Source organism: Sorex araneus, chromosome 3 (genome assembly GCF_027595985.1).
Source record: "Sorex araneus isolate mSorAra2 chromosome 3, mSorAra2.pri, whole genome shotgun sequence".
NCBI lineage: Eukaryota > Metazoa > Chordata > Mammalia > Eulipotyphla > Soricidae > Sorex > Sorex araneus.
Window position 1 is genome coordinate 94,782,871 of NC_073304.1, and position 15,891 is coordinate 94,798,761.

The following is a 15,891-nucleotide window of genomic DNA, read 5'->3' on the forward strand; positions in this document are numbered from 1 at the left end:
GTGCGCCAAGCGCCACACAAGCCCTTTCTGCTCTTCCGCGACGAGACGCTCACCTACGCGCAGGTGGACCGCAGGAGCAACCAGGTGGCCCGGGCGCTCCGCGACCACCTCGGCCTGCGCCAGGGGGACTGCGTGGCCCTCTTCATGGGCAACGAGCCGGCCTACGTGTGGCTGTGGCTGGGGCTGGCCAAGCTGGGCTGTGCCATGGCGTGCCTCAACTCCAACATCCGCGCCAAGTCCCTGCTGCACTGCTTCCAGTGCAGCGGCGCCAAGGTGCTGCTAGCGTCGCCAGGTGAGCCCCCGGGACCGCGCTGCCCCCGCGCTGCGCTCCACGGTTCAGAGAGAGCGGCTCAGTGCAGAGCCGACCCCGAGGTCTAGAGGGACGGGAGGGCGACGTTTCCTGGCAACGCTCATTAATGATCATTAGAACTGCCCCCGAGGTGGACACTGGCCTTGCCGGGCACTGAGTAAAGCTCTGTACCCCGTGTGTGTTTAACACACGGAGACGGTGAGGGCTGGTTGTGGGATTTTTATAGACGGGAACACCGAGTACCAGTGCAAAAGCGCTGTTCAAAGGTGACAGAGCAGGGAGGAGGGATAACGGGAGTGTGTTCCTCCAGAGTCCCAGCTTTTGGGTTTGGTTTTTGGTTTGTTTTTGTGGGGTTTTTTGTTTTGTTTTGTTTTTGGCTTTGTTTTGTTTTGATTTTTGCTGTGTGTGTGTGTGTGTGTGTGCGCGCGCGCGCGCGCGCGCGCGTGCGTGCGTCTGTGGGGGGCTAGGGGTTGGGGGCTACACCTGGCGGTACTCAGGGCTTACTTCTGACTCAGCTCAGGGATCACTCCTAGCAGGCTCAAGAGACCCTATGGGGTGCTAGGGATCTAACTGTCTGCTATGTGCAAGGCAAGCGCCCTACTCACTGTACTATGGCTCCAGCCCCAGAGTTCTGGCTTTTAACCTAAAAAGACTTCCAAACGCAACAGCTCTTGAATGTGGATCCCCTGGGTGCAGGTCGTTCCCTCTGCTGCTTCAGGAGGGGAAAGTGGCCTCCCCTCTCTGTTCTCTGGTTTTTGGATAATAACTCGGGCTTCCGGGCTGAGATCAGTTCTCAGGGGCTGTTAGCATCCGTGGCTTCTCACTGCAAAGAGGTGACCCCCAGCTCTTCCCCACAGAGAACGTTTGGGAGAACTGAAGTGTCCTCCTGAGCTGGTTTTGCATCCTTAGCAATGCTGACCCCTGGTTTCTGTGGTTACCTTGGGCCACTTTTCTACAAGAGCTGATTTGGTGCCTTCCCACTACAGAGATGTCAAGGCCAGAAAGAATCCAATCACCTCTGGCCAAGACCAAGACAACCTTCTCAGAAAGCATCTCTGTGTTTGAGAAAGGCCAGAGGCTGTTCCTCACTCAGAAGAGGCTTCAGCATGAATTTGCTGAGAAAAGGCATAGAAGGGATAGAGTGAGCCAGGGCCCTGCTTCCCTCTGTTCCAAACCCCATACGGGATGTTTTTATAACCCTGGGAGAAACATATCTCTACCCTGCTATGCACATAAGGCCACTGAGGCTTATGATCCCAGCCTCGTCCATCTGTCAACTTCAAAGCACATACGTTCCCCCTATGTTTTGCTGCTTCCCTCTGCACGGCTGTTAAGTATAGAGTTGGGGAGCCAGGAGATAGCTCAAAGGGCTGGACCTGTGCTTTGCATGCCGGAGGCCCACATTCAGTCCCCAAAACCACAAGGTGCCCTGAGCCCTGAGCTGGGAAAGACCCCCACTGGGTGTACCCTCAAAACAAAAGTGTAAAGCTAGGAGAACTCGTGCATTCATGGCACCTACCTCCTTCATGTTCTAGCTAAGGAAACTGAGGCAAGCAAGGCTAGTCTTTTCACACTCACACACACGCGCACACACACACACACACACACACACAAGATATCTATTTCATTAAGGAATCCGGGAAATTCATAGACCTGTTTCCTGTGGCACAAGATAAATAAATCACAAAAGAAGTGCTTTGTCTAAAACCTGAAATTCAGAGGGAGTGTTAAAGAGAGCCAAGTTATTTGGAGAGGATAGTCTTTTCAAGAAACTTTCTTTTTCTTTTTGTTTTGGGGTCACACCCAGAAGTGCTCAGGGCATACCCCTAGATCTGCACTTAGGGATCACTCATGGCGGGCTTGAGGGACCATATGGGGAGTCAGGGATTAAACCCTGCAAGGCAAACACCTTACCTGCTGTACTATCCCACCAGCCCCATAAATCTCCAACTATCTCTAGTTGTCTGAGAAAAGAATTGACTTCACCCCTGGCTAATTGGAAGCAGCTCATCAACCTAGCATGTCATTAGTCAGTTGACAGGGAAGTGATTGGTGCAGTGAAATTCCCACCTTCAGATCAAATTTGAACTACAATTGCCAGTGGGCCTAGGTCACGCTCTCCCTGCAAACTGATCTTTGAGAGAAGCCACACGTTTGAAAAACACTGCTCTTTGTTCATGTTGCTAAGAGGCTTTTACACACCTCATACATCTAACCTGAGATGATTCACTGGAGGGGGGGCCGGCTGAGGTCAAGGCTGCCTGCTTAGCAAGGTAGCCAGGTAGTGACAGGTGAATGCTTCTAGTTTTCCAGTTCTTTCCAGCTTGGCAGGGATAGTAGATCCTCCAGCTTTACTTTGTGTGTGATCCTTCAATAAAAAGTTTAGGACAGAAACTTCAGTAAACATAAGAAACATGTGAGGAGCTGATTTTCAAAAAATTTGACTCCTGATTTTCATCCCCACCTCAAAAAAATCACTAATTCATTAGGACCCCCAAGGGGGCCCAGGGAAGTGTTTGATGGTTAGAGATTTTTTTTTTAGTTTGGGGTTTTTTTCTGGCTTTTGGGGTCACACCCAGAGATGCTCAAGGATTACCCCTGGCTCTGCACTCAGGAATTACTCCTGGCGGTACGCGAGGAGCCATGTGGAATGCTGGAGATTGAATCCCAGTCAGTGGTGGTATGTAAGGCAAACATCCTACCTGCTGTACTGTTGCTCAGGCCCAGAAGTGTACTACCCACCCCATGATGATTTTGAAGTGGGTGGTCTGTGGACTAAGCTTTAAGAAGCCATCCATGGAATTCCCTCTTGTTTATCCAGAGGCCCAGAGGGATGATAACAACTTTATGGCTTCACATGAGTGGATACTGCAACAGGTGAAAAGCAGGAGACAGGTGAGAGTTTTAAGAAGTTCAGAGTACTTTTGCAAAACAAGATAGATCAGGGTGAGAAGGTGTCATAGCATAATGGTAACTGTTCAATAAGCTTTGAGTCTGTACTCGTGAGTTTCACCTTAGGACTTCTGAACTAGTCAGAGAGCTTAGACTGCAGCTATGTAAAATTCTGGAGAATTTTAAATAATCAGCACTGATGGCATTTAATATGAGGATGGAGTTCATTGTCACAAATGTTGGTGATTCTTTATAAAGCTTAAAATGGCTCAACCCTACCAGGAATTTCAGTGCCCTTCCACAGAATTCACTTTCAAACAGAAACAGCACCCATTTCCCTCCAAACATAAATTCTCTCAGTAGTAAGTTTCTGGAGTCTCATCCTTCCAAAGATAATAACCCAACTGGAAGATGGCCTTCTTTAGTCTGAGCCTGTGCATGTGTTGTAGTTGATAGTAACCAACTTGTCAGGCAGCTTGTTTTAAAAACCACTTCCTCCAACAGAGCATGTGGATAACGCAGGAAAACATATTTAATTTCATTCAAATTAGAATGTTTTATTTAAATAAACCTCCAAGAGAGCTCCAAAAGGTTGCATTAGCATGGTATCCACTTACACCAGCATTTAAATCATCACTAAACTAGACCTTCTTTTGGAGAGGTAAACCAGAACTCTCCTCACTGTCTGATGCAGCCTAAATGCAAGGCCCCACTTGGAGGACCTGCATTTATACTATAGCACTGTAGCACTGTCATTCCGTTGTTCATCTATTTGCTCAAGCAGGCATCAATAACGTCTCCATTGTGAGACTTGCTGTTACTGTTTTTGGCATATGGAATATCCCACAGGGAACTTGCCAGACTCTGACGTGCAGGCAGGATACTCTCGGTAGCTTACAGGGTTCTCTGAGAGGGACGGAGAAATCGAACCTGGGTCAGCCCCATGCAAGGCAAATGCCCTACCTACTGTGCTATCGCTCCAGTCTTTACATTTATACAAGGTTTATAAAAGCTAAATATTTTCTATTGATAGACTGAGACCCAGAAATGTTGCAGATTGTTCTTAAACTGGTGCAAGATTGTGAGAAAATAAAATTGAACCTCCTTTAAAATAATATAGTAGCTGAGGAGAGAGTTACATGGTCTAAGGGGCTTGCATTGCATATGAACAATCCTGGGTAGATCCCTCACATTTTTGTGGTCCTCTGGACACCACCAGGACTGACCCCTGAGTACAGAGCCAGGAGTAGAACCACCAAATATGACCACCAAAATGAATAAATAAAACTCAAAAAATGAATAAATAAAATAAAACTATGTCACTGTCACTGTAATCCCATTGTTCATCAATTTGCTCGAGCAGACGTCAGTAACATCTCCATTGTGATTACTGTTTTGGCATATCGAATGGGTAGCTTGCCAGGCTCTGCCGTGTGGGCGAGATACTCTCGGTAGCTTGATGGGCTCTCGAGAGGGGCAGAGGAATCGAACCTGGGTTGGCCACGTGCAAGGCGAACGCCCTACCCGCTGTGCTATCGCTCCAGCCCAAATTAAAACTATATAATAAATAAAAATGCTTCCAGTAACTTTTCAAATGACTGCATCATTGGGAATATAAAACAGGGAAAGTTGAATATGAAACTGAGGACAGGGTTCAGGGATAGAGTTTACGTGACTGAGCGCATGCCTAATAGGTGTGGGTCCTAAGTTTGATCTTCTTAAAGTAAAAAAAAGAAAAAGAAAAAAATCAGGGCTAAGGAAAACTCTTCTTATACACACTTTTCAGGCTAGATTGAGAAAAGCAGACGTATAGAAATTTCATTTCAAATCAAGAAAAGTTGAAAGAGTCCCTATGTGATGGGAGAGAGTGCCCAAAGGGTGATCGGGTGACTCCGTCTAAGGAGCTTCCAAAGTCAGTACAAGACTAAGCATTCCACACAAATTATTGTGACTTCCAGAGTACAGGTGAAATGTGCTGGAAAAACAAACAAAAAATATCATAGAGGAAAAAAAACCAGAGGATCAAGGCAGGCTTGATGCCCACAGGAACCCCAGGCTATTTGCCTTTATTAGCTAACACAGGGGATAGGCTTCATTAAGGATTTTTTTAATGTAAGGACAAAGTAGGCTGGGTTTGAACAATAGGGATTTTTTTTTCTTTTTGGGTCACACCCAGCGATGCACAGGGGTTACTCCTGGCTCATGCACTCAGGAATTACTCCTGGGGACCATATGGGATGTTGGGAATCGAACCCAGGTTGGCCACGTGCAAGGCAAATGCCCCACCTGCTGTGCTATTGCTCCAGCCCCCAAGAACAATAGGGATTTAAAAGAGGAATGTGTTAGGAAACCTCTAAGCCTCCTTTGGTGGGAGCCAGAGGACACACCTGACTGTGTTCAGGGCTTATTCCTGACTCTGTACTCAGGATCCTGGAGGTGCTGTGCTTGGGAAACTATGTGCAGTACTCGGGATGCACCTCAGTTGGCTGTGCAAGGCAAGCATCCTACCGACTGAACTATGTCTCCAGTCCTAACAATGGGGACTTTTAATATCATTTACTAAAGAGACTATAGTAGAGAAAAACAGGAACTTTCCACCCCAGTAATGACCAACAGCAGTGGTCTCTTCTCCAAAGAAGATAATTTCCAATGCCAAGTTTAGCCAGAGAGATATCTTATCTCTACTCTTCTCATCTCTCTGGGCTGCCCAAGAAGAAACATAGCTGAGTTTCTTCAATGAGCTTTGGTGATCTCAAAGACTTATCATTATCTCATATTTCTTTGGCTAATGCCCTAATAATACCTGGTACATAATCACTCAATAAATGTTTGTCAAGTTAATGAGTTCCACCAGTCTTGTTGGTTGAAGTGGGTTTTCTTCTCTGAAGCTTAAGAACCACTGCCTTGGTAAGAAGACTTGAAAAATGAGGTTTTAAAAAATCAACTATAAGGTCAGAGAGACTGCTCAATTGGCTGAGCAATGCTTTGCATGGGAAGGCCTGGATTCAATATCCAGCAAAAAAAAAAAAAAAAAGGAGTGATCTCTAATCCAGGGCTTCTTAAACATTTTCCACTTACAGCCCCTTTCTTCAAGAAATGTCACATAGTCCATTGCTGCCAGAAATACTTCAGGCTCATTATGGCTTTTTTTTTTCGCTTTTTGGGTCACACCTGGTAATGCACAGGGGTTACTCCTGGCTCTGCACTCAGAAATTACCACTGGCGGTGCTCAGGGGACCATATGGGATGCTGGGAATTTAACCCGGGTCGGCTGTGCCCAAGGCAAGTGTCCTACCCGCTGTGCTATTGCTCCAGCCCCTCAGGTTCATTATGGTAGCTTATTTTTGAAGTTTTATTTGTTGGCATTTGTTGGAATATTTTTTCAACTTTTATCTAGGCTGTAATTCCCAATATTGTTAATCATAGAGTTTTGGGAATGCAATGTCCTGGCATCACACTTGGCACCAGGATGAGGGTCCCTCCACCACTGTCTCAGGGTTCTTTCCCACACTCTCCTTACCCTCTTAACAGTTCTACTGACCAACTATTTTGCCATTGTCTAACTGTTATTCTTTTACTTTATTTCTGTATGTCCCACATATGAGAGATCATTCTCTTCATCTGCATTCATTCAGCAAAATAACCTCAACTTCCATCCACACTACAGCAAACTGCATGACTGTATCTTTACTTACAACCAAGTATATTGTAGCACTGTAGCACTGTCATCCCGTTGTTCATCAATTTGCTCGAGTGGGCACCAGTAACGTCTCCATTGTGAGACTTGTTACTGTTTTTGGCATATCAAATAGGTCCTGGGTAGCTTGCCAGGCTCTGCGATGCAGGCGGGATACTCGCAGTAGCTTGCCGGGCTCTCCAAAAGGGATGGAGAAATCGAACCTGAGTCGGCCTCATGCAAGGCAAACGCCCTACCCGCAATGCTATCGCTCCAGTTACATAGATATATCACAGATTTTTTTATCCACTTGTCTGTCTGGGGGCACTGGGGTTGTTTCTGCATATTGGCTACTATGAGCAGCATGACCATGAGCATATAAGTGCACATTTTTTTTCAAAATTCATTTTGGGTCTCTTGGAGTGGATGCCAAGAAATGGGATAGCTAGGTCAGAGAGAAGCTCAACTCCTGGTTTTTTGAGAAGCTTCTATTTCATTTTCTGTAGAGACTGAGCCAGACGACTTTTCCCATAAGTAGATGAGGGGCCTTTTTAACTCCTCCCTAACAACACTGGAAGTTTCTACTCTTTCTGATGTGTGTGAGTCTCACCAGTGTGAGGTAATATCTCATTATTGCATTTTCATGATCATAATAAGTGATGAGGAGTACTTTTAATATACATATTGGCCACTAGTATGTCTTTTTTGAAGAAGTGTTTGTTCAGCTTTTCTCATTTTTTTGATAGTATTGTTTGGTTTTTATTGTTGCTACATTTTATGAGTGCTTTTTATCTTGGGTAGTCCCCTTTGTCAGGTGTATGGTGAGCAAATATTTTCTCCCTGTCCATCGGGTATTTTTTAATTCTAGTCATCATTTCTTTTGAAATTCAGAAACTTCTTAATTTTATGTATACCCATTTATTTACTTTTGCTTCTATTTTTTTGGCCAATGACATTGGCTCATTGAAGATACCTCAAGAGTCAGCATCACAAATTATCCTGCCTGTGTTCCCCTTGATGTATTTATGGCTTTGGATCTAATAAGGAGGACTGCTCCACTTTGAATTGGATTTTGTATATGATGTGGCTAACCAGTTTTCCCAATACCATTTGTTGAAAAGACTTTCCTTGCTTCACTTCATAAACCTAGATACTTGGTCCAAGATTAGTCTTCCATATACCTGAAGGTCTATCTCTGGGTTCTCGATTCTATTCTGTTGGTCTGAGAGTTTGCCTTTCTTGAATATCACATCATAGCTTTATAGTGTAATTTAAAGTTAGGAAAAGAAAAGCCTCCCCCCACCCCCAGTGTTGCTTTGACTATTTGGGTGTGTGTGGGGAGGGGTATTCTCCAAATAAATTTCAATACCCATGTCCTTTAAAAAATGCTATGGGTATTTTCATGTGAATTCTATTAAATCTATTAAATTTGGATAGTATTGTTGTATTATTTCACTTTATTCAGGGGGAAGGGGTGTTGGGCCATACCCAGCAGTGCTCAAAAATCACTCTAGGTCATGCTTGGGAAGCCATATGTAGTGCTGGGGATCAAACCAGGACCACCTACTTGCAAAGCTAACACCTTACCCCAATACTATCTCTCTCTAGCCTTGGGGTGGTCATTTTAACAATGTTAATACTTCCCATCTATTAACAGGGTGAGTGCTTCTATTTCTTTGTGTCTTCTATTTCTTTTCATAGTTACTTATAGTTTTATTTGTATGCCTTTCTCTTATGGGGTGCAGATAGGTAGGAGTGGGGATCAGGGTTTACTCTTGGCTCTGTGCTCAGAGAAAAATCATGGCAGTGCACGGGAAGCCATATGTGATCTAACCTGGGTTCACCACATGCTAGGCAAACTCCTTCCCCACTATACTATCTCCCTGAAATATTTTTGTATAAGACTTTCACCTCCTTAATTGATTCCTAAGTACTAGGCATTGATTTTTTTTGGAGGGGATCATACCTGGTGTTGCTCAGGGGTTACTCCTGACTCTGAATTCAGCACTCACTCTTGGTGGGCTGTGGGCACCATAGGAGTGCCAGGAACCAAATCTGAGTCTGCCACGTGCAAGGCAAGTGCCCTACCTGCTGTATTATCACTTAACTGGCCCCACTAGGCCGTTGAGTTTTAATAAATTTGGAGGCATTAAACATTCAGAAGCCTGTTGCCATATTTTCATGTCTTTCCCCTAATTCTGTTAGAAGGTTGCATCCCACGGTTTAAGAAGTTAAGATGGAAACTTCTTCCCTTGCTCCTAACCAAAGATCGCAATGGGGTGGTTGTACAGCCCCATTCACAAGCTAATTAGCACTTTCTTAGCTTCTGGGGTTCCTCAGCAGTTTGTTTTCTTTAGAACTCAGAATGGAATGAGAGGGAAAAGCACAATAAGCTGTCAGTGTTCACTGAACCTGAAGGCACTCCCTGAAAAAAACCAAGAAGTAGAGAACTGACAGGTAGCCTGGTTGCTTATGTGTACCAAATGCTTGCAGTTACTCAAGGCCTAGTAGGACTTGGTAACCTGGTAACAAGAACTGTTCTGGATTTCAGGGCAATTCAGAAAGCTGAACTTTGTACAAACAAGAGCAATAAGTGAGAGAAATGAAAAATAATGTGAAGAAATTCTGCAGTTGACATCATGTGCAATAATCATGGATTTCCCTGTTAAATATTTATTTACCCCAGTGAAGCTTGTCCTTGATTAAACATCTCCCTGAAACTGGTCCAGTTGTTTTTTGTGAGGAGCAGGGAGGGATGTCTGCATGGCTCTGTCTTAGCACTCATTGATGTACAGGCAAGAGAGTAGGTTATTAAGTGTTTCTAATTTCAAACTGCCAGCAACATAAATACTTACTGTTCCAAATGGATCTCTTTTAGCTTCCTTCTTTTAAAATATTACTCTGTTGGTGAACATTGATGGGGTGTTTTGTTTTGGACTCTTGGCCAGATACCCATGCAATAATGCAAGCAGGACAAGCTACTCCTATTGAATGCTTTTCCTACTGGAAGCTCCAAGTTAGCCAGCCACTTCTTGTCATCTTGTGAAGATGAAGTTCACTGCTCAGCCCTTCTCCCTGCTTTACAGGAATGAATGATTCTGGGACATTGACATTTCTCTTATTTTCCCTTCTCAAATAAAAGGGGGGTATGTGGTGGAAACTTCTTTTATATCACCTGGATAGCTTTCCTTTCTTTTTCAACGAGAGACAGAGACATTTCAAGAGGGAGATGGTGAAGATGCAATTATTCTATCTTCCATCATCTGAATGTGTACTGCTTTTTGTAAGATTCTATTTTAATCCACAATTGAACCTAGATTCATACCAGGCTGATGTTTCTACTCTGGACCCTTTAGATAACTTCCTATACAGATTTTTGTTATAGCTAAGCTTTTGTTTTGCTCTGTTTGGGGGCCATATCCCGTAGTGCTCAGGGCTTACTCCTAGCTCTGCAGTCAGGGATTACTCTTGAGGACTTGTGGAATCAGATGTGGTGCCAGGACCCAACCTGGGTTGACCACCTGCAAGGCAAATTGCTCTAGTATTTCTCTGGCCCCTCATATCTAAACTTTGAATGAAGCTACAGATTGCCATCTTCCTCAGGAAGCTGAACACAAAATCATCACTTTATGGGCATTTAGCCATGCTTCCACAGATGCTAATCAGGAAGCTGAGAAATCAGCATTATTCTAAGAGTAAAGCACATTGTTAAAACTTGGTCCTGAATGGCAAGTTCCCTCTCCAGAAGACTAGGGTCATTCGTGTCATTTTGTATGTTCCTTCCCTCCAGAGATTCTTTGGGCCACTGTCCTCATTTGTAGAAGTAGGGAACCTGGCATCTATAATATAGGCATTGTTATAAAAATGATGTGAAGTGATGTATGCAAGGCTCTTAGACAAATTATTCTACACCAGTGAATGTTAAAGTGTTGGAATCAGTCGGGATGCAAGCCTAGCAGACACTGTGATGGTTTACACAAACACCAACCCTGTCAAGATTAAGGTGCTCTTTGTTCAACTGCTGAGAGCAACAGGTGCCCAATGCTCTCAGTGGAGACCATTTCTAATACTTGACCTTGGTTGAAGGAGCCACTTTATCCAAGGTCAAGTGCTCTCACATCCAGCCTGCATCCAGGGATGAGTGAATGAGAGGGCATGTGATGAAAGCCACTAGATTTAGCCTGTCACTGGACTTCTTTTATCTGGGGTGACAGAGAAGTGCTGTCACAGCCTCCGAGTCTCCGTAGGACCAGAGGAGAGCTGAGGGAGGCCTCTGTTGTGACTGCATCACCATTCAACTTCTCTCTCTCCCCAGTCTGCTTCCCTTGCCACCTCCCCGCTGCCACTCCCGAGAGGACTCCCAAACAAAAGTGTCAGAGTCGGGGGCTGGAGCGATAGCACAGCGGGTAGGGCGTTTGCCTTGCACTTGGCCAACCCGGGGGTTCAATTCCCAGCATCCCATATGGTCCCCCGAATACCGCCAGGGCTAATTCCTGAGTGCATGAGCCAGGAGTAATCTCTGTGCAATGCCAGGTGTGACCCAAAAAGAAAAACAAAAGTGTCAGAGTCCCAGAAAACTCAGCCTGTGAGAAGTGACATTACTTGAGCAATGTCACTGTTTTTTCTACCTTTGAATATCACCTCACAGCGCTCAGTGGGGCTATACCTGGCTCAGAATTCAAGGAATCAGGCAGTGCTAGGGATAGAAGCTAGCAAATCCCACATGAAAAACTGCCCTCTAACCCTTTGAGCTATCTCATGGGCCCTTGATTGCCACTTTTATCTTAAGTAGGCTTTACAATAACTTTTGTTTGTTTGTTTGTTTGCTTGTGAACCACACCTGGTGGTGTTCAGGGGTTACTTCTGGATCTGTGCTCAGAGACCATATGGGATGCCAGGGTTCGAACCCAAGTAAACCATGTGCAAGGCTACCTGTTGTACTCTCTCTGGCACCTACAATATCATTTTAAAATTTTTTTTAATTCACTTGTGAAAGAGAGAACATGTAAGTCCAATCCCATTTTAGAAAGGCTTCAGAAAAGACCCTAAATCATAACTAGTATGGCTATTAGCAGTTTATTAGTGGCGTTCACATTCAGAATTTCCTTTCACGTTTCGGCTTCTAAGTCAGCATCTAGAGGAGAAGAAAGGCTGTCATAGTACATACTGAAGTGAGCTTTGGAATTTCAAATCTGTGACCAAATAGCAAATGCTACACCCACATCGCAGAGGACATGAAAGAGCATGGAACGGTATTGGGCAAGAGTAATGGCCTTGTCTACAGATGGTATGACTTCAGTGAAGGGTCAGGGATCACAGTATGCCTGGAGAGGGCCAGCTGCAAACATGAGTAAAGCCCAGGTATGTGAGACTGAGCTGCTTTGACAGCTTCCTACCCATTTGCTCTATCATTGGTGTTAATTTTACTGATATTAACTAATACAACTAATACCTGAGTTTATTTCTCTTTGAAAAATCATAGGAAAGGGGTTGGGGAGATTGCTCAGGAACCAGGGACAGTGAGCTTTAGTTGGAGTTCAGTCCCCAGCACTACATGCCCCATGTCCAGCGACCCCAGGTGATAGCCCTGAGAACTGACAGTGGTGGCCTGGATGCCTGGATGACCTCAGAACAGTTCCTGGGGTATCTCTGGTGGTCCCCATCACCCCCTGGACCCTCGCAGCATCTCATTGCTACCTTGGAGCCTTCAACCACGCAGCCCAGGTACCCCGGGGCCTCCTGAGCACTGCTTGGGAGGCCCCAAAAATTTACAGAAAAGATGAAAGTGTCTTTGACCTATTTTTGACTCCTCAGGACTGTTGCAAATCCTCTAATGGTGCTCAGAAACTACTCCTAGCTCTGTGCTCAGGGGTCAGGGAACCATGCAGTGCTGCAGATGGAACTTGAGCCTCCCACATGCTAAGTGAAAAGCCCACAGAGCTTTCTCTCAGCCCCAGTGGTTGTGTTTTCTCCTGAGAGTCCCTTTTGCATATGCAAAGCATCCCTACAGAATTTATTTCATTATGTGTCAGGTTTCATTCAGGGTTTGTCAACTCACAGTACTATAAGATCTGAAGCTTTCCAGTCAACAGCTTCAGATTCTGAATCAAATACTTAGGGTCAGTTCTTTCCATTTATTATAAATTATAAACTTTGCGAGCTTCTTACTTCTTTTGTTTTTTTTTCTTTTTATAAAATTGTTCATGGTTTATTGCATTCAATATTCCAACACCAATCCCACCACCATTGTACCTTCCCACAACCATATTTCCAGTTTTCCCAGCCACCCCTCAAGGCGGTCCCTACAACAGTCCTGAATAATTTATTTTATATCACTTGTTATAATTCTCTTAAAATGATCATAAAAATGTCCTTAGAAGAAAGTGTGTGAATATTGTTGTATCTCACCATGAGCCTTTAAGTCCTTATAACATGGGCTTATAAATTAGTAACATGTTACTACCGGTTAAGCCTAGTGTGTTTATATTTTCTTTTTTCTTCTTTTCTTTCTTTTTGCCTTGAGTGAAGCTTTATTTAAACACCTGTGATTTACAAAGCTGCTCACAATAATGTAGTTGGTTTCAGGTATTTTATATTCCAACACCAGTCTTACCACCGATGTGCCCCGCCCTCCACCAAATGTTCCAAGTTTCTCCCCTACCCCCAAAGTCTGCCCCCTTAGCAGGCACAAAATAATTTCCTTTTTATTGCTTGTTACAACTTTTATCTTGTAATAGTGTTGCTAAAATCATGGCCTGAGGATGTACTGAGCTTTTGGGTGTGAGCTGAGCCTTCTGTGCTCTTGTTTGCACTCATTGAGCTTCTCTTCAATTTTCCCATCTAATTTTCTGTGCTTCTACTGGGCTATCAGCTCTGTGAAATTTGGAGATATTGCACTGCCTCAGTTTAAGGAGCTTTGGCGCTGTGATTATCAGCTACTGGTATCTCTGTGGTGTCTCTCCCAGATCAATCCTGAAGCTAAACCATTTCTCTGGCAGTATCAAGGGAATACCTGGTCTGTCCCCAGCCCCCACTAAGGCTCCAGAGATAGGCTGGTGGCAGCAGGGGCTACCTGGAATAACTTAGCTGCCAGTGTCTCCCTGAGATCAGTCCTCCAGCCTTTGACTTTGAGCTCATGTTTATCCTGACAGTTCAGATGTGTCTCTTGTAGACAGCAGAAAGTTGGATTCGGTTTTCTGATCCATCCTGCCAGTTGTGTCTTTGATTAGTGACTTCAGGCCATTGATGTTGAGATTATTGAGATAAAGGAATTTATTGCCATCATTTTATAGGAGCAATGTGTCTTTCTAAATTTTTCCTTGTCTTCTAAAGAAGCTCTATCAATGTTTCTCCCAAGACAGGCTTTGAGACAGTGAATTTCCTAAGTTGGCCTTTGTCCAAAAAGCTTTCTACTCTGCCGCTGATACCTTCAAATGAGTCTTTCATTTCACTAGCCATACTGGTAATGTCACTCATCTCCGATTCTAGTTTTCTTATTTCTGCTAACATGCTTTCTTGTACCTGTGCCATTGCTTCTTTGAGGTCATTAACGATTCTCCTAATAGAGCATATAAAGTCATCCGAGAGGCTAGAGAATTCATCCATACTATTTACCTCACTAACTGAGCTTGGTGGACTTCTGTGTGGTCTCCCCCTTGTGTCTACGGAGTTCCAGGGGTGAATCGCTGTAGTTCAGTCCCTTGAAATTCACCCCCTCTCTGAAGGATTAAGTTAAGTGTTACTCTTTCACTTCTCTGAAAGTGCTCTCCCAAAGGACTTTTTGCTGTTTCTGGTTTGTGATTTTGAGGTCCAGTGCGGATTATGAGGGTATTCTCAGTACCATCTTGACCAGCCTAATTTCTGGTTTTGGTTTAAGGTTCTATAATTTCTCACCACCACTAGTCATTGTGAAGGGTTTTCTGGAGAAGGGAGCAAGCAGAGATCTGAGTTGTGGGTGTAGGTCTGCAGAGATGGCAAAAGTGGGTACAAAGGCACAGATACTTCTCTTGATGAATTAAGAAGCACTTCTTTCACGGGATATAGTTCCTGAAGATGTGTAACTAATAAGTTAAGCCTCCTGAAGCACAGGCATGATTTACTTGAAACAACAGGAGCCTTTTGTGGGTTTTTTTGCTTTTTATTTTTTTTTAATTTTTATATCATTTGTTATGAAAAACAGCTGAAAATGCTACTAAAAAGTATCCTTAGAGGAAAGAATGTGAAGATTGTTGTATTTCCCCAGGGTCACTAAGCCCTTCTATGAGATCACTAACACGTTGTTGAAGGTTGATCCTTGTGTGCTTATATATATAGATATATATATACATATATCTGTAAAAATGTATATTTCCCTCTAAGATTGGTTGTATCTTACTTTGAACCCCATCAAATGTGCAGTACTCCAAGAGTACTGCAACTCTTGGAGTATGGGTGGTGTGTGGTATGTAGTGCGGCCACGCAGTCCAGGAATAGGTTGACTCGTGGGTGAGGCTCAGCCTGAGTGTGTGGAAACTGGCCGTGAGCAGGGTGGAGGTTGAATTCTGGAGGTTTTCAACTGCCAGAGCTGGGTCCTCCATCACTTAGCTCCAACTCCTTCTGTTTACATTTTCTTTTCTTTTCTTTTTTTCTTTTTTTTTTTTTTTTTTTTTTTGCATTTTGGGCCACACCTGGCGATGCTCAGGGGTTACTCCTGGCTTTTCACTCAGGAATCACTCCTGATGGTGCTCAGGGGACCATGTGAGATGCTGGGAATAGAAGCCAGATCGGCCGCGTGCAAGGCAAATGCCGTACCCGCTGTGCAGTTGCTCCAGCCCCTGTTTATATTTTCTGAATTGAGATTGCTTGCCTTCTACTTTACATCCCATCCAATGTGGTGTGCTATACCTGGTTTATCAGTGGTTAAAATATTGAGATGTCATGCTAGCTTCTTTTTTCTAACTTTAATTTTTTTTGCTTGATGGAGCCAGAGAGATAGTACAGTGGGTAGGGTACTTACCCTCCGTGAGGCCAACCC

General features: G+C 44.2%; 1 protein-coding gene across 1 annotated transcript in view; it reads left to right on the forward strand.

Moving 5' to 3' along the window:
* SLC27A2 (solute carrier family 27 member 2) overlaps positions 1-15,891 on the forward strand; it is a 57,436-nt gene that overhangs the window by 349 nt on the left and 41,196 nt on the right. Inside the window, exon 1 of the mRNA XM_004611782.2 lies at positions 1-292. This exon is cut by the window's left edge and continues 349 nt beyond it. Coding sequence (XP_004611839.2) covers positions 1-292 — 292 coding nt within the window. The remainder of the gene's footprint in view (positions 293-15,891) is intronic.